General features: G+C 35.3%; 1 protein-coding gene across 1 annotated transcript; it reads right to left on the reverse strand.

Annotated features, from left to right (window-relative positions):
• Window positions 1–21,897: 21,897 nt before the first annotated feature.
• On the reverse strand, window positions 21,898–26,059 carry LOC107852812 (terpene synthase 17-like). The gene is made up of 5 exons (XM_047405216.1): window positions 26,042–26,059; window positions 25,449–25,598; window positions 24,862–25,056; window positions 22,099–22,217; window positions 21,898–21,979 (listed from the first exon to the last, which is right to left on the reverse strand). The coding sequence occupies exons 1-5, from the start codon at window positions 26,057–26,059 to the stop codon at window positions 21,898–21,900; spliced, it is 564 nt and encodes a 187-aa protein (XP_047261172.1).
• Window positions 26,060–26,480: the final 421 nt, after the last annotated feature.

A 26,480-nucleotide genomic window follows, 5' to 3' on the forward strand; every position in this document is an offset into this window, starting at 1 on the left:
GAATCTACATCTATACTAATCAAATCCACATAAAATTTATCCCCCAACATGGAATAGAATTCAATTACAAATTATCAACATGATCAAGAGAAGCCCAATCATGAAATTAATAAAGGAAATCCATAAACTTAAACTTTGAAAAGAAATTCTTGGGCTTCATGGACGAAAGGAGTCTATGAATGAACACTATGCATTCCTGGGTTGAATTTCTTGAAGTTCCTGAACTTGAAGAATTTGAATCTCTTAGGTCTTGAAGAAGATTTGGATTTTGCTCTTGGAGATTAATGTTAGAGAAAAAACCCTAGTTTCGTTGTGGTAGAATAATAATGAATTTTTGAGCTTTGGCTGGACATAATTGGGTATATAAACGAGTGGTAAAAGACCCAAAATCCCCTTTTAAAATGGTTTTAATTTGTTGAATCGGGACCTGCGATGGCTTGTGCGATGGTCTATCATTTCGATCGTCGTATATGGATCAAGAAAAAGGCTTACTACCTAAGTAGCGACGGTCCATTGCAAGTTCGACGGTCCATCAACCTGTCCATCTCACCTTATCCAAAAGGTGGACTCACTGTTTCCCTTGCGACGGCCTGAGCGATGGAACGTCACTAGTCCAATGGTCTGTCGGCCTCACCGTCGCACCTGGGCGGTTTTTTTGCCTTCTATATTTTGGCCATAACTTTCTCCTTTAATGTCGTATTTTGATAAAATTGGTATCGTTGGAAAGCTAATTCAATTTCTCACATGAAAAAAATTGAAAATATTAAAAATAACACATGTACAAAATAATATTCATATTTCAAATAAACCTTCTAACATTCTTGGGACAAATTTCAATCTACGAAAAAGTACGGGGTATTACAATATCTCCCCCTTGAGGACATTCATCCTTAAATGAGATTGAGAGTGAGGGGAGAAGATAACCAAAGTACATACTGAACATAAACAACTAGAACATAATCTCATGACTGACATGACTAATAACTGAATATATCATACTGAACATGCATAGCTAATGCATGTGTAACTTATTCATGAATGCATGACTGAGTGTTTTGATGAACTATATATATTTCTCACAATGAGAATGCATGTCTGATGCATAATTAAATAACTGAACCAATACATGAATTCATGACTGAATATGCAATGGTACATGATACCAAGTCAGTGATGAACACTGAACATGAAACTGAGTAAACTTAAGGAGAACTGTTACCTTGAGCTTGATCTGAGTTGGCGGAGAAGAGGTGAGGATACTTGGTATACATGTCTACTTTTGCTTCCCAAGTAGATCCCTCGATGGACTTATTTCACCAAAGAACCTTAACTAGAGAGACTTCTTTGTTCCTCAAACTACGAGTTTGATAGTCTAGGATTTCAACTGGAATCTCTTTATAAGAGAGGCTGTTCTGAACATCACTGCTTTGAATGGGACAACAACTGCTGGGTCACGTATACATTTCTTGAGCAAAGAGACATGGAAGACTGGATGAACTGAGGCTAGATCTGAAGGCAAATTGATCTCTTAAGCTAACTTGCCAAAGTGACTGAGAATATTGAAGGGATCCACATATCGGGGATTGAGTTTTCCCTTCTTGGCAAACCTCTTCACTCCCTTCATAGAGAGATCTTTAGATAGACATAGTCACCAATATCAAACTCGAGATCTTTTCTATGAACATCTGCATAAGACTTGTGTTGGCTCTGAGCAGCTCGGAGTCTTTCTCTGATCAACTGGACTTTCTCTAAGGTGTCGAATACCAAGTCAGGCCCTATAACTGATGCCTCACTTAATTCGAACCAACCAATTAGAGATCTACATATCCTAACATAGAGAGCTTCTAATAGAGCCATGTGAATACTAGAATGATAGTTATTGTTGTATGCAAACTCAATCAAAGGCAAGTGGTCATCCTAACTACCCTTGAAATCAATTGCACACGTCCTTAGCATATCTTCTAAAGTCTAAATGGTCCTTTCTGCTTGACCATCTGTCTGAGGATGAAAGGTTGTACTAAAATGAACTTGGGTACCAAGACCCTTTTAGAATGCTTTCCAGAAATGAGAGATGAACTGGGTACCTCTATCTAAGATAATAGATAGTGGAACACCGTGCAATCTGAACAACTATCTGATTTAGAGTTTGGCGTAATCCTCGGCTGAATAAGAGGTATGAACTGGAAGGAAATGAGCTGATTTGATCATCCTGTCTACAATGACCCAAACCGAATCATATTAAAGATGATTTCGAGGCAAACCCATCACGAAGTCTATGTTCACTTCTTCCCACTTCTAAGTTAGGGATACTAAACTCCTGCATGGACCCACTAATCTTCTGATGCTCTATCTTAACCTTCTGACATATAGAGAACTTAGCCACAAACTCTGGAACATCTCTCTTCATCACACTCTACCAATATATTTCCCACAAATCGTGATACATCTTTGTGGCCCCTGGATGAATAGAGTAGCGCAAACCATGCACTTCTACAAGAATTCACTGCCTTAAGTCATCTACAGCTGGAACACATAGACAACCCTGACAATATAGAACACCATCTCCCCCTTGGGAGAAAACCTCTACCTTCTGATCCTTGACCGACTCTTTTAACTTGACAAGGCTAGGATCCCTATATTGCTTTTCTTTTACCTAGAAAACTAGAGATGATTCTAAACTACTCTAAACCTATATATCACTCTCCTCTATATCGACTAAGAGAGCGCCTAGTCTGGCAAGCTGATGGACTTCGTGGGCTAACTTTTTCTTACTTTCCTCGACATGAGCAACACTACCCATAGATAGTCTACTGAGAGCATCAGCCACTACGTTGGCCTTGCCCAGATGATAAAGGACACTCATGTCGTAATCTTTCAAAAGCTTTAACCACCTTCTCTGATGAAGATTGAGATCTTTCTGAGAAAAGACATACTAAAGGCTCTTATGATCTGTGAACACATCTACATAAACACCATATATATAATGCCTCCAAATCTTAAAGGCAAATACTACGGCAGCTAACTCAAGATCATGAGTAGGATAATTCTTCTCATGGAGTTTAAGCTGTCTGGAGGTGTAGGCTATGATCCTACCATACTGCATGAGGATACAACCCCAACCTACTCTGGATGCATCACAATACACTACGAACCCATCTGAACCATCTGGTAACGCTAGAACTAGAGCTGAGGTGAGTCGAGTCTTCAACTTCTGAAAACTCTTCTCACAAGGATCTGACCACTAAAACTTGACTTTCTTCTGTGTCAATCTAGACATAGGGGATGCAATAGAAGAAAATCCCTCAATAAACCATCTATAATAACCAGCCAAACCCAAGAAACTCCTAATATCTGATGGAGAGACATGGCGAGGCCAGTTTCTTACTATTTTGGTCTTTTGAGAATCTACTCTAACGCCATCACCGGAAATAAAATGTCCAAGAAATGCTGCTACCTTAGCCAAAATTTGTACTTATTGAATTTAGCGAATAGCTGTTGATCTCTGAGAGTCTAAAGTACTGTTCTGAGATGGTCTGCATGATCTCACTCACTGCGAGAATAGACCAGAATATCATCTATGAAGACTATGATGAACATGTCCAAGTATTGCTTGAACACACGGTTCATCAAATCCATGAAAGCTATAGTGTATTGGTGATTCCAAAAGATATGACTAGGAATTTGAAGTGATCATACTGAGTATGGAAAGCTATTTTAGAAATGTTACATTCTCTGACTCTGAGCTGATAATAGCCGGATCTAAGGTCTATCTTAGATAAATAGTTAGCACCCTAAAGTTGGTCAAATAAGTTATTGATTCTGGGAAGAGGATACTTGTTCTTGATCATGACTTTATTGAGTTGACGATAGTCTATACACATTCTGAGAGAACTATCTTTCTTATGCATGAATAATATTAGAGTGCCCTATGGGGACACACTGAGCCTGATGAATCCCTTATCTAATAGATCCTTCAACTATTTTTTTAGTTCTCTGAGTTCTGCTGGTGTCATTCTGTATGGAGGAATGGATATAGGATGAGTGTCTGGAAGAAGATCAATGCCGAAGTTTATTTTTCTTTTGGGAGGAATTCCTGGAAGATCTTTGGGAAAAACATCTAAATATTCATTCACGACTGGGACTGATTCAACATGGTAGTTTCAAAACTAGTGTCCTTAACTCAAACAAGATTATAGACACATCCTTTAGATATCATTTTCTGTTTTCGAAGGTAGAAAACAAGCTGACCTCTGAAAGCGAATGCACTACCCTTCCACTCTATGATGGGTTTATTCAAAAACTAAAATTGAACTATTCTATTTCTGCAGTCGACTGTGGAATAGAAGGAATGAAGCCAATCTATGCCGAGAATGACATCAAAATCAGTCATCTCTAATTTGACTAAGTTTGTTGAGGTGACTTTCTAAGATATCATAATCGGGCAATTCCTATATACCCGCCGGACCATAATAGTTTTACCCACTAGGGTAGAGACTGAAAAAGGCTCTACTAGAATTTTGGGACTGATTCCAAAATCGCCTACTATTAGGGAGTAACAAAAGACAAAGAAACACCTGGATCTAGCAAAGCATAAACGTGCACATGAAAGATCTATAACATACCAATAACCACATTAGGAGAATTTTCCTGATCCTGTCGGGACTGAAGAGCACAGAGATGCTTTGGACGTTACCACAGTAGCACTGGAGGTGGAACCCTGCTAATTTAGGTAACTGAACTGAGCTAAGGAGCGATTCTATTAACCCTGAGAACCTGGCTGAGGACAGTCTCTGACTCTGTGGCCTGGCTTACCACATCCGAAGAAAATACCACTGCCAGCTCTGAAAATACCTTGATGATGCTTGCCATAAGTCTGGCAAAGAGGATAGGTGCAGGCATTGCTAACACTACCCTGGGACTTAGAGCCTGACACTCTATCTTTTTTACCCTCTTTAAACTTAGGAACTGGAGCACTAGATGAAGAAGGAGCTGGAACTGATGACTTAGGACAAAACTGAGAATGGTTTCCTCTTTCTGACTTAGGCTGAGCAAAGTTGAAACTACCTATCTTCGCTCTCTTATTCTGCTTCTCCCTTATCTTAATCTTCTAATTCTCTATCTGCTGAGCATAAGTCATTAGCTTGGCTAAAGTTATGTCACTATTCAGCACGACAGATCTTTACTCATTGACAACGTTATCATTCACCTCTAAAAAAAACTTACTCATCCTTGCCCTGCTATCTGTAACCACATGAGGGACATATCTGGCTAATTGAGTAAACTTAAGAGAATACTTTTTCACTGTCATATTTCCCTACCTGCGGTTGATGAATTCTAGCACCTTATCTTCTCTAAGATCTAAGGGAAAGAATCTATCAAGGAATGCTGGAGCAAACTCCTCCCACCCAACTGACCCTGCATCGTCTTCCCTTTCTGACTTCCACAAGCTTGAACCAAGTATAAGCCACATCCTGTAACTGATATGCAGGTAGCTCAGCACTCTCACTAGATGTAATCCCCATTATGTCTGTAACATGGCTCTAGGCACACAGCTAATATTTCAGGTATAAATACCCCCAGGACTCGATGGAAGTAAACTGACAAAGCATGACCTACTTGAACACATCACTAATATCATAATCTATAATACATTTATTAAAGCATTTCATCAAACATGTGATCTGCATAAACTTGTACATACATGGGGATTTCATGATATCATGGTAATTGGGAATTTTCCTTCATCTAGGCATTTACTCAAACACATGGTAGGCATAGTATGTGTAAACAACATTATACAACAATTAAACATCATGATTCAATTCTAATTTCATCATTCAAGGGTTTAATCATAGGTTTACATGAATCTACATCTATACTAATCAAATCCACATAAAATTTATCCCCCAACATAGAATAGAATTCAATTACTCATTATCAACATGAACAAGAGCAGCCCAATCATGAAATTCATAAAGAAAATCCATAAACTTAAACTTTGAAAAGAAATTCTTGGGCTTCATGGATGAAAGGAGTCCATGAATGAACACCATGCATACCTGGGTTGAGTTTCTTGAAGTTCCTGAACTTGAAGAATTTGAATCTCTTAGTTTTTGAAGAAGATTTGGATTTTGTTCTTGGAGATTAATGTTAGAGACAAAACCTTAGTTTTGTTGTGGTAGAATAATAATGAATTTTTGAGCTTTGGTCGGATATAATTGGGTATATAAACGGGTGGTAAAAGACCAAAAAACCCCTTTTAAAATGGCTTTAATTTGCTGAATCGGGACCTGGATGGTCCACTATTTCGATCGTCATACGTGGACCAAGAAAAGGGCTTACTACCTAAGTAGAGATAGCCTGGGCGACGGTCCGTCGCAAGTTCGACGGTTTATCAACCTGTCCGTCACACCTTATCCAGAAGGTGGCATCACTGTTTCCCTTGCGATGGCCTGAGCGACGGTCCGTTGCTAGTCCAATGGTCCGTCGGCCTCACCGTCGCACTTGGGCGGTTTTACTACCTTTTGTATTTTGGTCATAACTTTCTCCTCCAATGTCGGATTTTGATGAAATTGGTATCATTGGAAAGCTAATTCAATTTCCCACATGATGAAAAGTAAAAATATTAAAAATACTACATGTACAAAAGTGTATTCATCTTTGAAAGAAAACATCTAACATTTTTGGGATAAATTTCAAACTAGAAAAAAGTACGGGGTATTACATATCCATAATCTAGCAATGCATCACATCCATGCTACAATTCAATATAAACTAGGGAGAAGGAAATAGGAGTCCACAAGGTTATAAACTTACTATCCACAAGGTCATAAACTTTCTATCTTACGGGTCCAAGACCATCATCTAATTTCCCAAAACATCAATAATCAAGGCTAAGCTATATTACTCATAATCAATCCTAACATTCATATCCACATGCATTACATATTATACATCATCTATGAAGGCTAAACCACAAAATCACACTTCAAGCACCACATGCTCTTCTTCACTTCATAATCCCCAAATTTCTATCACACTATCAAAAATATAATCTACTCATCAATATGAGTCTAACGCTACCCATATTGTACTATTATGCTTTGGATCCAAAAATGGCATCAAAAACCCCAAGTGGGTCTTACATACGAAAATTGCATTTTTGAGGATAACTAAATTCTCATACATCACCAAGGAATCATAACCCTCAATTAATGGGTGAAAACAAACCAAATTTATGGCTAAATCAAGCCCTAAGCTAAATTGGAGTTTTTGGTCAAGAACTAAGAAATTCACCAATAAAGTGATAAAATCTTACCTTAATCTAAATGATAATCATGATAAAAGATGTTTACCAAGCTCCCTAGACACACACAAGATTCAATTTTGAGTTATCATACCCATTTAGGGTTTTAGGCCTCATTTGTTAGCACTTAATAGAGGTCTGAATCTGAATGGTTCAAACTTCAGACCATTAAGTGCATTTATTTTTTATTAAGGTTTTAACTCTTAATAGGTATGAATAGGTCTTAATCATTCAGATCTAGAACCAAGTCTTAATAGGTGTGAAGGGATATTCTGGTGTTGGATAATATTCACCACTCTATTCATATTCAGCAGTCACCACCACTAACCACCCTGCCACTGTCACCATTGCCAACCACCACCCACAACCACCAACCAGCTTCACCATCATAACCACCATCAATAAAAAAATATCGCTACAAACCACAATTATCAACCATAACCACACCTACTACCCCTTTTATTCTTATTAAATTCACCGCCACCACTGTCATCAAAAATACCACAATCAGCAACCACTATCGGTCAATCCCTACTACCAACCAACTCATCTATTACAACTAGCACCACCACTAACTACCACTAATACATCACAACCTCTACACATTCTTTGGCTGCCACCACCATTGTCACTAGTAACGCCACCTCTACCACCACTTTAACCAGTAGCATCGCTATAATTTATCTACTAACAATCATCTCCACTATCACAATAAATAACATCTTCAACTAGCACCAACCCATCGTCAATCATCATGCATTCATGTTTCAGCCAACACAATCAACACCTTAAACTACTAACATCAAGCAACGTCACATCACAACAACCACCACCACCATCAATCGCCACCATTATAAAAGTCACTACAATACCAACCATCACAATTATCACCACCAACATTATTAATCACTAACATCGATCATCGTCACCACAACCATAATTATAAGCAATCTCAACTATCACTAATAAACATAAATATTTTTTCTCAATCAGATACTAATAATTTTGTTGTATTAAATTACATAATTTTTTAATATATAATTAATTTTTATTGTGTATACAAATAAAAAATTTGTACACATTCAGATGTTGAAAAACAAATAGTCTTAATCATTCAGTTTTCAGATCTAGAGACAACATCTTAATCATTTAAATGTGCATTCAGATTCAAATGTCTGAATCTTAAAAAAAACAAATAGAGCCTCAGGCTGTCAAAAATGAGTAAAAATGGTAAAAAAAAATACGGCCTATAGGGTGCTTAAATACCGCATCACCTTTGGAGATGTTGCAATCGCTGTCTGGGCCACCAGCAAAGTTAAAACCTAATTTTTGATCCTCAAAACTCATTCGGAATCTAAAATATATGATCCAACATTGAAATTTGAGTGTAAGACACATTTTAAATTCATTGGAATCATTAAAAATTTCATCCAAAATCGTTTCAGCAAAAGGTGGGGCCCACACGTATATTTTCATTTTTCATAAATCTGCTCAAAAGCCCAAAATAAGTTCAGAAGTCTTGGGACCTGAACCAAGGGTACACCATCCTAAAATTGATGTTTCAGATGCAATAGAGAAGTTAAATTTTTAATCTGAGGTCGTTTTGATCAAATGTGGGTCCCACACCCATATTTTAATTTTCCAACTTTCTGACCAATAGGTTAAAAGGAGTTCCAGTGCATTGGAACCCAAACCAAAGATTTATATAGATTAAATTTAATATTTTGAATCTGCTGGTACAGTCAAAATTCGCATCCGAGATCGTTTCACTAAAGTTTTTGCTCGGTGGATATTTGAAACTAGTGAAGACTTCAAAATAGGGAATTGACTCTAAAACCTAAACAAACTGCCCGATAACCAAACCGGCGGTCCTATCAAGTCATAAATGCCTTGGGGAAGCTATGAAAAAGCTCAGACGGTGAAGATAAGCATAAATATAAAAAATGATCAGAAGGGTCATTACAGTTCTTGATCACATCTTTATTTTCTGAGTTTGATAAAGGAAAGGTTGATTTTCTTACATCTTTATTGTATGTATTAAAGGTAAGAGTAGAGGCATCTAAGGGGTGTAAGTCATGTATGTACAACCTTGTCCGTTATTCAGGGATGAATGATCCTAGTGGGGGAGACTGAAACACCTTGGATTTTGACCCCTAGAAAATTTCCTGGATTACTGGTTTTTGGACAACATACGACTGGTACCTACCAACCGTATGATGGGATACGAGTGGTAATTCCCTAGTCGTATGCTGACCAATGATGGTTGGTGGGTTGGATTGGTCTCTGGAATGGGTACGACTTGGTAGGTATGAGTTGTATGGTGGCTGACGGGTCATATGGTTTAGGTTTTCTCTTCACTTAGTTTGAGACTTAGTAAGATAATTTGGATCTGAGTATGAGTGGCTCAACATGGGTCATAATCTAGGGCACGAGCCATACCCTCAACTTGTATGATGGACAATGTTTAAAACTTTTTTGACTCTATTCTGTCAATGATACAGTTTAGAGGTACTAATAATATGGTTGGATACGACTTGATTTGGGTGAGTCATATGGTCGACAGTGTTGGGTCCAAGGAAGAGGTCTAGCATATGAGTGGTGGGTACCACTCGTATTGGAGGGTACAACTGATATAGTGGAGTTATATCCTCTAACGGAATTTTATACAGTTTAAGTTAGGGTAATCTGGATATTTTTCCTTATAACTCCTTAGGACCCCACGACTTAAAACTCACTTGGGACATTATTTGTTATATTATTCTATTTCTAAACACTTAGAAAAACTCTCTAATTCTCTCTAGGGATCTTGGGTAAAGAAAGGCTAAGTCTCATCTAGAGGAGCAATTTGGGGCTTGTTTGGGTGATTTTTCTCCATCATCTCATAATCTAAGGCAAGGTACGTAATTTGGAGCTTGTTTGGGTGATTTTTCTCCATCATCTCATAATCTAAGGCAAGGTACTAGTCCCTCATTGTTAGTTCCAACTAAAGGAATGTTTTAAACAATGTTTTCATGACATGATTATTATATGGTTTTTGAGTTTTCAAATATGTGTTGGGGTTTTGGTATTCAATCTTTGGTTATGGTTTTCCTGTGTTTTAATTATATAATTATATACTTTAATGGTGGTTTGGATAATTGGTTGAATGGAAATGGTTAATTGATAATTGAATTTGGTTTTGGAATCACTATGCCCCCAACATGTTTGATAAAATGTCTTTGAGAATATTTTTACTATATTATTGGACTTTTAATGGAACTACTTTATGGTATGGTTTGGTAATGGAACCCTAAATGGTATAAATGGTTTAAATGATTTGGAATGGTTAAAATGACAAGGTTTTGTGGTCATGGTTATGGTTAATTAAACTTCCTTATAGGATACAAGGGAATCCCCCAAGTAAACATGGTAATTAAACACTTGTGGAGCACACGGAATTCCTCCAAGAAAACTTAATAATGAAACAATTGTGGGGTACATAAAATTCCCCCAAGTTAACTTGATAATGCAGACTATGGGTACATGGGAACCCTCTACATATATACAAAGGTTAGCTGAGGACATTGCTTGCAGGCTATAGTCAGTATGAGGATACCACTACTTATAGCCTTGATTAATAATAATGGTCAAATAGTTTGTTTGGATGAAAATGGTTTTAATTGGGCAATAATGGCGGGGTGTGATAGCTAACCGTGAAGGTGCAAGTCTAATGAACAAGCACTGAAAACTCATGTTTGCCGATATGAGAGGAGGTTATGACGACCATATATAATACTATGAGGTACATAGGAATCGTCTAAGTACAATTTACATATATATCATAGAGAGCGAAGGCTACTTGGGAATCCCCTACTCTTATGGTATCTCCGGTTCGTGCGGCTACACACATCAGAGCTCGTTCGGGGGGTTACACTGGACCCATATAGCCCATGGGTGGTTTTAGAATGGTTAAGCTACACATACCCATGTTAATGCTTTTAACTACATACTAAATATGGTTCACTTTCCCGACATGATTATACATATATGTATGGTTTGTATGCATATGGTTGGTTTACTTGGTTTTACTGGATGGCATTATTTTATCCTTATCCTGAGTTTCTTGCTAGTGTTCACCCACTAACCCATCATCGGGCAGCTGTATCCCCATGCGATGCAGGATCCAACCATTATCCTCCTCCTACTTAGTGTTCGACTTCGGGATCGGCTATTGGATTAAAGTGATGAGCTTTCATATTCCGAAAGGCTCCATTTCTTTCATGGATATATATACATACTTTGATTATTTTATGGATATTGGATTTGATTATGGCTGGGGGCATGTCCTAACTGCATATTGGTTTTCTTTCGGTTAGAGGCTTTTGTGGAACTACTATATATAGGTTGGAATGGGACAGATCTTTCTTGGTGTCAGTCTTAGTATTGGCATTGGTATTGGGGCTGACACATTTGGACGGTATTTATGATTATTCCATCCTCTTATATTATGTTATGGGCAGGAACTTGGTTATTATTTGGTTATTGGGTTTATGGTTTGGTTTGTTTATCGGATGGGTTTGGATGGTTGGACTCGGTTGGGTCGGTCTCGGTCATATACCTATCTCAGAGTCTAGATTTTGACAATTATGCTATCTTGTTAAATGTTTAGAATTTAGCCAATGCAGGGCAGGCGGCTAGAGGATGGGTTGGGTAACGGGAGTGGTCTCCGGTCCTAGTCGGACTTGGGATGCCCATTACGACAAGGCCCCGGATCGGGTCGGGTCATAATACTTCTCAAATAAAATAAATACTTTCCAACAACAAAATACTGTTGGGGTCTATCAAGTTCCACAGATATTGTTTTTTTGAAATATTAAGATCATATTTTAGGAGGTTATAAACCGCTCCTAATTATCTTTAAAAACCACCACAAATTTAAATTTCATTTTGTGATGGTCATCGTGGAGGTTTGAGAAAATCGCTGCAATAATGCTCGTGACATTGTTAATTATAACATTTTCAAAAGCCGTCATAATATTTTTTGTTGGGGTCGGAACTATCACAAATTGACTAAAAACCTCCACAAAAAAGGTGTTTTTTTGTAGTGAGTTTTATGGTTGTACTACTAAAACAGGAAGGAATTTCCACTAATAATATGGGGTGCTTGCAACCATGCATTTCATTTTCATCTTCATTGTATCTTTTTGCCATGTCCATGAGCTATCAGGCACGTGAAGGTAGAGCTATCATGGGACAATTTTTTGTCCATGAATTGTGACGTATTGGCCTGATTTTTTTACCAAATTTAAGTATTAATTGGAAAATAAAGATAGTACCATAATTACTTTTATTTTCTTAAAAAGAAAAATATAAAACTCTTCCATATTTGGCTAACCCCGTTCTAAGAGCAAAGATTATGGACATGTATAAATAGAAGATTTCTCTTCTCATCCAATAACACAATAGCATGGGGGGTCAGTATTATTTATAATATGTAGGTCATTCGACACCAAAATCATATCAATAATATGTCTTCTTAGTATTGTTTTATCTGTTGAGTCAATAATCATCCCTATGATTTGTAAAATATATGATTTGCGAAATATTAGCTTCCACATGACTCCCTTCTCGATTTAGAAGCCGACATGTCCAACTCAGTTATAATTATCTTGGGAATTGAAAATATATATCTTGAGGTGTTTTGAAATTTGATTAGTTAACGAAATAATTATTATTTAATAGTTTAAGCCAATTGTTAACGCCTAATTTCATTTCGAATATGCAACAAGTTAATATTAATCTACCTTTCTCTTATTTAAATAATATCAAAATTTTGTCCGCGGCATAATTTGAATCCGCATAGTACATATCATTCGCACATCATAAGTTGTGTTTACACCAAAATCATGGAGCAAAATTACTTACTATTTACTGCGAGTAGTATAAGATAGGATTAGAGAAGAATTTCAGCCTAAGTACCTTTTAGACAAATTATTAATTCAAATCATCTTGGCTCATCAATTTTCAACTCAACCAGCATATTTGAAACCGTAATTAAAATTACAATGATTGAGAGGTTTGTGGATGAGATGATTTCGGGTGGGAATAATAAATATTAAGACACCCACTTTACTATGACAAAGAAACAGGTTATATTTCTCTGTCCAACACGTAATGAGGCCTGATTTATGCATGGAAGTATGGCTGTCAAGTGGGCCGGGTCGGGCAACCCGAAATCGGCCCATATATTTAACTGGGTTGAGGGCCGGGTTGGGTTTGGGTTGGGGTCTAAGTGGGCCGGGCTGGACTGGGTCCAACAGTAAAAAAATCAAAAACCACCCTAACCCGGCTCACTTAACCCAACCCGGTCAAATCCACCTAAACCCGGTCAAAAATATTTTAAAAAAAAAATTTCTTCAATATACATTATATATACCCACCTATATACATTATAAATACATTAAAAAATATATATACACTATATATATAGTATATACTACATTAGAATTTAAAAAATATATACACATATACACAATTACACATATATACGCACCATCCAAATATATATGTATTACTTTAAACTTTAAAGTTTAAATAAAATATACTACAATATATATAATTATATATATATATAATTATATATATATATATATATATAATTATATATATATACACATGTATACGTTAAATATACTCGTCTAAAAAATATCTATTCACATATATACACTCTATTCTATGTATATGTAATACTTTAAATGAAATATACTATAATATATATACATCACAATATATATTTGTATAGTTATATACTAATTTATAAAACATATACACATGTATACGTTAAATATACACGTCTATAGAAGATCTATTCACATTTATACACTCTATTTTATGTATATGTAAAACTTTAAATGAAATAAACTATAAATTTATGCATTACAATATATATTTGTATAGTTATATACTAATTTATAAAAAAAAAAAAAAAACTAATTTTAAAAAAAAAAAAAAGGATTTTGGGCCGTGCCGATTAACCGGCGGGCCTGGACCGGGCTAAGTCCGGGCCGGGTTAACCGGGCCCAAATTAAAAAAATAACTAGCTCGGGACCCGGAACCCTAAAGCCCTATGACTTACCGGGCCGGGTCAAATCGGACCGATCCTTTAAGTGAGCCGAGTAGGGCCGGGTAGGACCGGGTTGGCCCGATCCACTTGACAGCCATACATGGAAGTTGTTTTCTAGGGTTTGGTTTAAATATGTTTGCATAATAGAAACGTGTTACTCAGTTTGAATTTTAGGCTATTATTTACTCATTTCAATTTTGAGTTTTCATATGTAAATTTTTATAAAATTAAATAAGTAGGTACACGTGTCCTACGTGATCTAATACAAATCATACGTGATATAATACAAATCAGTTGTCACTTGTCCATATAGGACGTGTGTATACTTATTTAATTTTATAAAACTTTAAGTACCTATTAATTCTACACACATACATATAAGTCTGTTGAGATCAAGTTAATAAAACATGTTTATTTTACACCACAACTTAGGATAAGGAGTCTCACGTCGATTAAACACGGGAGGGATGATGGGTGTATAAGTAAGCTATCTTACTTCCTAGGGACGCGTTTTAAAGTCGTGCGAGTTTATACCTAGAGTGGACAATATCACGAGTGGGCTGGACTAATGGGCCTCTCGGGCCTTCGTAGTTCGAGATGTTCGTCGCAGCCAGGACCTCGGCTCGGGTAGTAACAATTTATGTATTATTATTCAATATATTGTTATCCTTCATTTGTATTCACAAGCTATTATTTTGAAGATATATGTCTCTTAACCACAATTGTTTCTTGTTTTCCTAGTGACGTTGGATGGTGATGTTGGAGGATCGACTAAATCTAAATAATTATTTCTATATTGTCATTTCATTAATTTTATTTGTTTCTTTTCGTTATTTTAGTCGCGTCTAGTAAATAATTTAGCATTAATAATTTTATTGTCTGGATATCTCAATTCGCATGTTTTTATTTACAGTACATTATCAAATTTGCATCGATTTAAGGGTAAATATGAAGTCTTTTCAAAAACGAAAAAGGTATAAATATAACCTGAACTATGAAAATGACACATATATATAACCCATTGTTATACTTTAGGTACAATTAAACTCTTATCATTAATGATTTGGGTTGTATATGCCCCGGCCTAACTATGGGATACGTGTCAAGATCTTACTGATTGACCCTTTTTAAAAATTTCATTTACCAAATAATTAAATTACCCTAAATCAAACCCCACAACACAACCCGCTGCGTGACCCGTCCCACGGAATGTTGAAGTGATCCAAACAAAAAACCGCGCGTCACTCTCCACAACCTGACCCATTGAGAGTGAGAGAAACTTCAAACGATTTTTCATTTTAAGATTTAGTTAATGATTAAATCGATAACCAAATAATAAAAATATTATTAGTTTACTGGAATCAGATTATTGGATTAATGATTTTTAAATAGTTCTATAAATTTTCTTATTGGACTATCAATACGATTTTTGGTTTCAAGTTTTAGTTAATGGTTAAATCGGTAACCAAATAAGATTATATTAAAATTATATTTTTATTCAGAATTATATATAATAGTGGCTTTGGATTTAAATACATCTCTTATTGTCTTTTGAATTTTAGAGTTATTATCTTAGTGCTTATAATTTGTGTAAACTTTATGCATTAAGGTAGTGTAGAACAAATAAATATAAGAGAAAGCAAAAAAAAAAAAAAATAATGAGAGTATTTTCTTATCAGTTAAATAGATAATCGAATTAATAATAACCAGAAAAAAAATTAACCGAAAATCGATAATGAATATCTTATTGATTTATTTATCGATTTGGCATTTTTACAAATAAAAAATCGATGAACCAAATCGATAATGTACAAAATCAAACCAAACCAACCGATGCATATCCTTACTAAATCTTGACGAATATTGAAACTTACAGTTGGAATGGCAGTAGCTACAGATGCAACAATTGCTGCTTTTGCTACTGCATACATACAATCAATTCAAGAAAATCATCAGATTTGTCAAGTTAATGAAAAAAAAAATCCTAGTGGGAATCTTTTTTGTTTTTAGGTACAAGCAAAGGAAGAGAAAATACCATGAGTAGCCATAGCTAGTTTTTGATCCATTGAAGCCAAGCTCACATTCTTGGCCATTTTACTTCTGTATCAAAAACTCTTAATTTTGCAAGAATTTATTTGAGTTTTATGAGAATAATAAGAATGATTAATATTATTTGTAGGCATTTCAAATTTGAGTGTGGACAAAGGTGTTTGATGGTTTAGGCTAATTTCCACCGTAACAAAGTCACTTGTTTTTGTTTTCAATTGGTATTGGTATTATAAGTTTAGTGTATTTGCAGTTTACCAGGTTCTTGCAGTGATCGGGTTCGAAATCGAGAGGGGCGTCATGCGAAAGTTATTAGTTGCAAACTATGAGATGATAAATAAAATAATGAAAAACAATACTAAAAACATAATTTTATTCTATGATTCGGCCAATTGGCCTACTTATAAAACCTAATATTAAAAACATAAAACTAATAAGAGAGAAAATCTCCCCCTAAACGAAAATCTTAAAAGATTAATTTGTGGATGCTATGGTATGAGAGGGGTCTTTTATTTATTTATAGATGTCCAAAACCTTTCCTTCAAAAAAGAGGTTAGCCAAATATGGAAAAGAATTATATTTTTTTCTTTCAGGAAAAGTAAAAGTAATTATGGTAACTTTTATTTTCCTTCTAACAAAAAATAAAACTTAAATATAGTAAGAAAATTAAGGCAAAAACCTTAACAAATCTCCCCTTTTTGGCTTTGGCTTGATTTTCTTCACTTGATCCGTCTTCTCTTCATATCACGTGAATGAATTTCGTTCTTGATATAATCTTCATAATTGCTATTTGCCATGATTAAAAATAAGGTTTAAAATATCATGGTTAAAAATTGGTTTAAAAGTAATATTTTATTTTCATTTTTAAAGATGCAGCAGCAGCAGCAGCAGGCGTGTTGAAAAAATAGTTAAAACTTGTTTTCCACATGTAGTTCGACAAAAATCTTTTAAATATCGCCCAAATTGTTGCAACTTGATTTTGAAACCACTTTGAACCTGTTTAATCTCGTCTCACCATACCATTGGACCATTGGACCATTGAACCATAAACTTGATACCACTTGTTGGGTTCGAAATCGAGAGGGCGTCATGCGGAAGCTATTAGTTGCAAACTATGAGGGGATAAATAAGATGACAACGAAAAACAATACTAAAAATATAATTTTATTATATGATTTGGCCCGATTGACCTACATATAAAATCTAATATTAAAAACATAAAATTAATAAGAGAGAAAATCTCCCCCTAAACGAAAATCTTAAAAGACTAAATTGTGGGTGCTATTGTGTTATGGTATGAGAAGGGGGTCTTCTATTTATAGATGTCCAAAACCTTTCCTCCAAGAAAGAGGTTAGCCAAATATGGAAAAGAATTATATTTTTTTCTTTCAGGAAAAGTAAAAGTAATTATGGTAACTTTTATTTTTCTTCTAAGAAAAAATTAAACTTAAATATAGTAAGAAAATCACGGCAAAAACCCTAATATTCAGTTCATAACTAGCCTAAATTGACTGAATCTATGGTTTGAAAACTAAATTAATGAAAATTGAAGAAATTAACTCATTGTTTCTTATCTACTAAAACCGTCACTCCTTTTGTACATATCCAAAAGACATATGAATAGTGCCTGAATTGGAGTTAATGGTGAAAAGCATGCTTAAACTATCACTTTTTCATGAGCTTTATACTTTAACTAGATCTATTGTTTTATTATCGACTTAAATTACCACTCTCTTTGTACATATTAAAATACACCTCGATGTTGAGTAGGTCAAATATTTATTTTCAATCGACAATAGATGCGTGAAGTCCAACTTAACATTGAGATGTATTTTAATACATAAAAGTAATAAGAAATGTAAAGTAAGATTACATATAATACACCCTTGTGGTGGATCCTTTCCCGGACCCAACGCATAGCGAAAACTTTAATGCACCGAAATGCATTTTTTTTAATGAACAAAAAAATAATACTCGATATATTATAAAATGTATTATTTTATGATATGAAGCACCCCATGAAACACTGATGGTGCTAACGATCGATAATGATAGTGGTGAATTGGTTTTGTGAATCATAAGGGCCAAAAGCACACCACTAAAAGCCAAAAGCCCAAAGTGAATGAGTCATGAAAAGCCCAAATCCTAGGTCTAAATGGACATACTTTAGAACATGAATGGCTGCATCAAAATGAGACATTTCTAATACATTTAGTAGTATTTTGGTAATTGGTAGAATTATATAAATATTAGTTATGCGGGTATGAGTTATGCAGATATTAGTTATTTCATCTTGTACCTGTCAAGATCCGAGCCTGGGCCCTGACCGCGATGGGCATCCCGAACCACAAAGGCCCGAGAGACCCCTTAGCATACTATAATCAGCATAATCCATACATAGATCATGATGCGGAAGATATAATGAAATTCAAAGGAATTTATAATACAAACTGTGTCAACAAAATATGACAAAACAATACCCAATTTCCGTCTACGAAGCCTCTATTAAATTACTAGTCAATCTAGACCGGGACAAGGTCCCCGGCAGGACCATAAGACAACTGTACTAACATAAGAATAGAATTTCTTCCAAAGCAAGGAAGGATCACCAACTCTAGAGTTCAGGAAGTAATCTACTGCTGAGCTGGACCATGAAAATCTGACTCAGAACCTACATTATGAGACAATGTAGCCGCCACGAAAAACGGTCAATACTTGAAATGTATTGGTACGCAAAATTAATCAAAGACAACATGTATTCCATATAAAATAGTCAAGAGCATTTAGAAATTAATTTAGCATAGTATATGCATGAAACAAATGGGCATAATTTGATAAGCTTCAAAACATTTCTGTAAATCACGACTCAATTCTTTGTCTTACTTCTGAGCTAGATGGTACACCCTATATTTCTACAATCCCATGGGCTATATGAAATCCGCCCTTGACTCGACGGCCAAGTCCCCAATCCAAGTTTGTCGCAAGGGCTAGAGTCTATGCTCTCTAATACGCCATAAGGTTGTCGCCAGCGTACAATTCCCTATTTCAGGGAAAAAAATAAAACTCGTGTCGGCAAAATGCGGTTTCAGATAATGAGTTATCTGAACTCATGCCTCCTTCGGGTAACCATTTAACTCTCTTTAAACCCAATTTTAGCCTCTTAAAAACATACTTCTTTCTCATAAACAGCTCTTTTCTTATTTTTTTAGGGCACATCATAACAGGGTATCGACATACCCAGACTTGGAAGTCTTTTATTTCATACCACATCAATTCTACTGCCCTTCTTATTCGAAAATATGCATATAACCACCCAAAAGATTTTATCAAATCACACAATAGTTCTTATTTTCAAAAGCATATGTAAACTCATGCAACATACTCTCTTTACAAATCTTTAACACATAGTGGTCAATTCTTTCTTAGCCAATGGATTATGCATTGTGGATGTTGGTCATGTACTCAAGAAAAGTCATGCTTTGTCAGTTTTCTTCTTTCGAGTCCTGGGGATACTTGTACCTAAAAAATATAGTTGTGTACCTAGAATCAGTGTCATGTTTCAAGATACTCTCAGTCAAGCCATGTTCAATAGAATTCAATCAGTCTCATGACTCAAGAAAAACTCAGTAATCTAAGTCAGTTATCAGATCTCAGTAACATTTCTTCAGTCAGCGAAACTCAATTAATTCAGTCCAGTTCAGTTCAGTAATCCATGATCAGTGTCTATTCAGTTGGGAGTAGGAATTAGCACCGAGTGAACCCAAGGATGAGAATACACACTGTCAGATGAGGGTGTGATTCTTAGAAGTCATCCTTGCGTTTCAGAACTATTTAGCCAGCATAGGTTGAGACATCAACACTATCAGATGAGGGTTGATGAAGTGGATAAGCACTGTCAGATGAGGGGCCCACCATTCTCTTTTTGGGACACTTCAGATAAGGGTCACTCACAGCTTGTCCTTACCAGTGGCGCGGTATTGACACCCTTCCAATTGGGGTTACAGATTGGACCCCAACTCAGCTATAATACGTTATTTGGGTCATGTAGATTAGATAACTACTTCCCACAATTTTAGTTACAGAATCAGGACTGTCAGATACAGTCATTCAGTTTCAGTAATAGAACTCAGATAGTTCTACAAAATTCAGGACTGTCAGATATAATGAACTCAGAATAGTACGAAACTCAGCTAGTTTCATTAGATTCAGGACTCTCAAATACAATCACTTATGTTATCAGTTATATCAGTCATCAGAACTCAGTTACCAGTCATGTTAGTTATCAGTAAATTAATGTTATCAGGATCTCAGGTATAGTTACTATGTATGCATGCATGTATTCTCACGTTCATATTAGTCAATTAGCCAGTATTGTTCATGCATATGAACCCCATGCATTCAGCCTACCTTCCATGTATACCAGTACATTCAAAGTACTGACGTATTTGCGATATGGTGTCTTATACTATATGTTCAGAAGCACGAGCTCCAGAGCATCAGTAGCAGCCAGATTTAGTGGTGAGTCCTCATCATTCAAGGACGATATTATGAGTTATTTTATTTATTTAGTTCTAGCTTTCAGTAGATGGAGTTAGTTGGGGACATGCCCCATCAACTTTTTATTCAGAAAGTTCAGTCAGTTAGAGGCTTTACAGACTATCATGTTCAGTTAGTTGTTTAAGTTATTTGGGTATTTCACACCCCATTCGGATGTTATAATTTTTATCAGATATTATGTTACATTTTGAAACTTACGGCCTTACAACTTTTATTTCCGCATTTATACAGTATATCATGCAGTATACAGGTACAGATATCAGTCATGGATTAGCTTGTGGTCCTTCGGGGTCATGAGCACTGTGTAGCATTCTGGGTACCAGATTCGGGGCGTTACATTATCAATTTTAGTAACGATTATACATTTCTTATTCGCTTATTCAAAATTATATATTTTTGGTATTTAAATAACTATTTGATGAAACATTGAATTTTAATCAAGGGTTATCTTGAAAATTGATTCAAATGGTTAGAATGTTAATTTTAATTTAGCCTCAAAATAATATATTTTGAAAAAATAAAATAAAATAGAAAATAAAATAAAAATATTTATTTTATCTCATCAAATCAAGAAACTCGGGATTAAACTAATCGTTAATTTATTTTGAATTTTGATTCAATTTAGTCATTTAATTGAATTTTGTCATAATTGAAATTAATTACAATTGACAATTAATTTTTGATTTGGCGAGATTTTAAATTAAATTGACCAAATTAAAATACCCAAAGGTAGTCAAAATCCCTAAATCCCTTCCCCGTTAAATCAGCCCAAGTCTTCTTCTTATTAAATAGCCAACATCAGGCCCAACAACAATAAACTACCAGCCCAATACCCGAACCGGCCCATGCCCTTATTTCTCCTTGCCCTCAACAGCAATAAACAATGTCAGCAACCAGCCGCACCATCAGCCCAACCCAGCAACAACGGCCCAACATCAACAAACCCATCCGGCCCATCCCTTTCTCCTCTTTAAACGGCAAAACAGCGACTTCAACGGCATCAAACAGCCAAAACCCGTTTCAACGTCATCGAACAGCAACACACCAACGGTCAACAATGGCAAGACCTCAAATCACTCCCATTTACTGTTTTACCCCTTCATGTACTCGTTTTTGGTGAATATTCAGAGGGCTTTCGCCACTTTCAGTTTGTGAACTCTTTATTTCAGGCAAAGCAATAACTCCAACGGCTCTCTTCCTCTTTTTCTACGGATTCTGGAGCACAAGGATTTTAATTGTTTTGTCACCTTGGAATAATTGGTAAAGTTACTGCCATGTGATCAGGAGTTCATAGCTTTGGAAATAGCCACTAGCAGAAATGCAAAGTAAGAGGCTTTGGAAACAGCCACTAGCAGAAATGCAAAGTAAGAATGCGTATGATACAGTGGTGGGCCCTTCCCGAATACTGTACATAACGGTAGTTTTAGTGCACCGACCTACCTGTCTTATTGTGGATTTGAAAAATCTCTCAAAATTTCAACTCGAATCCCCTTTTGAAACCAGAAAACCCTAGCTATTTCCCCCCAAATCTCTGTTATAAATAGCTGCTAGGGATAAGAGGGTGGGGGAGAGGAGAATTTTGGGGAAAAGTTGGGGGTTCTGAAGGTGCTCGCCTTTAACCTCACGAAACCGAAATTCTCAAAGACCGTCAAAATATTGGAATTCGACGTTCTCGTTCAAATTCTATTGGTTAGAACCGACTTGAGGTGGTGGAATTTTGTTCGACTAAAAGCTCGTCGTCCCAAGTTCGTTGCTCCAAAAAAGGTGAAAAATTCATCTCCTTCGCATTTTTTTTTTTGCGTTTGTGTGTCAAAGGTGAAAATCGCAGGTTTCAAAATGTAGAATCGTGTGAAGCCTTTGTTTGTTGTTTGTTTCTGTTGGACGCTTGAAACTGTTTTCAAAATGAAATGTTCTGGTAGTTGTTGTTGTAGGAGTATGTGCTGTTGTAGGGATTATGTGATTTAGCATGTTCTGGTTAGCTCGAATATGTTAGCATGGGTTCCATTATTAATATAAACTACGCCCTTACTGAGAGCTAATCCCGAGGTAAAAACTGCTGCTATGCGCTTTTTAACCAGTTAATCACGGATTTTATCTAACATGGGTTAAAAAATACTATCTTTTAGTTAATCACCTTACGCTACCAAAATCGAGTTAGTTGTGTTTATAGGTATACACAGTGGCGGAGCCAAGATGCTCATATATACTATATATAATAAAAAATAATTTTAACGGTGTATAAATAACGTAATTTTTCGCCGAAAGGGGTCGGATGAACCCCTGATATATGCTACATCCGCCACTGGGTATACATGAAGATTTCCTGTATATAATTAGCCTTTGTACCTCTAATTCATTTCATTTGATTTGAAGTAAACTGGTGTGGTCAAGTTTTCCATCAAGTGTCTCTCAGTTTGTACTAAATCTGATAGCCAATCTCCATTATTCTTTAAGTTTGTTGGTTAAGCTAATTTGGTATCTAATTCTCCTATTCAAGTGATGGATTTGTTTAAAACTGAAATTTGCAAGTTTTATTTGTCTTTCCCATTTGGAATTGTAAAAGGACAGTGTCGAGATTCTTCGAGGTTATTTTTCAGCTTCCTCTTTTGAGAAAGTTACCTCTCAATAGCATTTTTTAGTACTCCTAACACTATATGGTACATTAATATAATGAATAAGTCTTACACTGCCATGCATATTATGGGTAAAAATAGATAGGCTTTGCGTCCAAGCTTTGAGATTCGATAGGTTGAATTTCCGTCATTTTTTTTTAAGAAGAATTTGAAGTTTAAAGGGGATTTGATAGACGTGCGCTAAAGTTGTCTTGTTTTATCGTTTCTGCTTTGGTTGAAGTTGCAATTAAACATCCCTCTCTCTATTTTTGTTGTGCTAATGAACATTGAGAAGTTTTCTTAAAATGTAGTAGTTACCAATGATTGTTTTTGTTATTTTGATTGGTTCATGGTCGATCGATATCTAATCCTTTACTCCTTATGATGCATGTGAAATCGGCATGATTCCACGGGACTCCCTTCTCCTGCATTTTGCACTTGAGCCAACAAGCCCCAATACCATCGAGTCAAAATCCCATGCTGAAGCCCCAAAAAGGGGACTGATTTACAGTGATATACAGAGGATATACAGCTGGGATAACTAATATGCATTGCCCATCGCACAGCCTGAACAGTGCCTTATTCAAACACTCATAACTTTTTATTTTTATGACGTATATTCATCTCCAAGAATGTTCCCACACCAAGTAAATGTTATTCACTCATATCTAAATAGAAACCTTTGGGTTCGGATCTATAAATATAGGAAAGACGGTTCAATGTTAGCCCGAAAGTGCGGGATGTTACAGTACCTCACATCATATAAGGATAATACACCAATTCCTCATAATTTATACATATATTTGTTACGTAGTGTTTTAAAATTGCAAGCCAAACGTCATATTAATGTCATACATGAATAACATATTTTTCATGTAATTAGCTATCAAATGTTAAATAGCTTATACAAAAATTAATACGTCAATAAATTGATTACAATGTAAATACGGGAATTAACATATATTTGATGTAGATCTAGTTAACATAGAACCCAAACACCTGTCTATTAATGCGGCATGAAATTTATTTATTTATTTAATATACTAGTAATACAGGTAATTAAACAACCCTTAATTAACTTATCCAAATAACACAATCTAGAGAAATTAAATGCGATTCTTCTTTTTCTCGTTCCGCCTCTTTCTTTTGAGGTTCTCAGTCTATATAATAGGATCGACTAGCAAGTTATTTTTGAAAAAAGTATAAGCATCTTCATCTTTATATATAAACTCTATTACTCTTATTAAATTAATCATAATCATGAGCAAATTCCTTGACATAACGCCAGTGAGTTTGAGGCATTCTTCATTCAAAATCTTCCAATAATTCTCTATTATATCCCTTATTTTCATGTGTGGTTCTTCTTTTGTGACATCGTATTCATTCATATAACATTCGATAGCAGAAGGTGCATCTCCTCTTTTTTGTTCTTCCTGCATCCGCAAATATGAATAAAGAAAATAAAAGACAAAAATAAAGTAAGAAACGTATTGTAACAGGTTAATATAATGATTATATCGGTGTAAATGATTGACTCATTAAGCATATATTCCCCAGTTCTTTTTTAGTTGTCATGTTTTATTTTTCAAGAGTAAATTTAACTACTTCTTAAAATAATGATTAAAGTTTATATCAATTGACTCTAAAAAAATAAAACCATGACAACCAAAAATTAACGGAGAGGAAACATATATACACAATGTGTACCTCATGTGATAAAAGATCATTGATTAATCTTGTAATGATACAGGAAGCATCAAGTATTGGAGGTTCAGTCGCTATCCAATCAAATGCATCTTTAGTTGCCTACTTTCCCATGCCTAACCAAAACGTAGTTGCTAGCAATAGGTAAGCTCCATTGTTCATAACCAAAACTTGATGCAATTCCATTCTTCATATACTGCTCCATTGTTGGTATTTTCTTCCCATGATACCATTTTGCCTCTTGAAAGTAAGCTCTCACCAGCTTTTTCACCTGAAAAAAAATTCAATGAATAATTATATTAGTGAAACATAAATTGACTTGTATGAAATTTAGCCAAACCATTTAGGTGTTAGGGTTTTTGTCCTGATTTTGTTACTATATTTAAGTTTTATTTTTTTTTAGAAGAAAAATAAAAATTAGCATAATTACTTTTACTTTTCCTGAAAGAAAAAATATAATTCTTTTCCATATTTGGTTAACCTTTTTTTGGAGGAAAGGTTTTGGACATCTATAAATAGAATATCCCCTTCTCATACCATAACAAAAGAGTCTGGTATAGGGGGAGATTTTTCGCATAGGTTTATGCTTTTTCATAGGTTTTATTTTTTTAATATTGTTCTTAATATGTAGGTCGTTTGATCGAATCATATTAATAATATGTTTTTTTAATATATGTTTTATTTGTTATCTGAATTATCACCACGATAGTTTACAACTAATAGCTTCGGCATGACGCCCTCTCGATTTCGATATCAACATTAGGACCGAGCTATATCATGTTATGTCGGGCAGGCTCACGATACAATAATTTTTATTTTTTTTTGAAATTTAATTAAAATAATATGATATCTTAAATAAAAATGTAACTTATATCAACACTCAACGTGAAACCAGCTAGTAGCCGGGGTTTCATCTAAACCCAAGTGGATAATTATGCTATTTATATGTGAATAAAATTATTATTTTTTAATTTATATATAGTAGTTTGACTAATTTGTGTGTTAACTTTTTTATATTTTGAATCTCCTAAGTTAAAATCGTAGCTCTGCATCGGACTCGTCCGATCTCTGTAGGTCGGGGTACACGATGCATGGTTGACGTGACATTACCGGTCCCAACTGATCTTGTGCCCAGCCTAACCCAGTCCGGTCT

The sequence above is a fragment of the Capsicum annuum genome, unplaced genomic scaffold, assembly GCF_002878395.1.
Source record: "Capsicum annuum cultivar UCD-10X-F1 unplaced genomic scaffold, UCD10Xv1.1 ctg76097, whole genome shotgun sequence".
Lineage (NCBI taxonomy): Eukaryota > Viridiplantae > Streptophyta > Magnoliopsida > Solanales > Solanaceae > Capsicum > Capsicum annuum.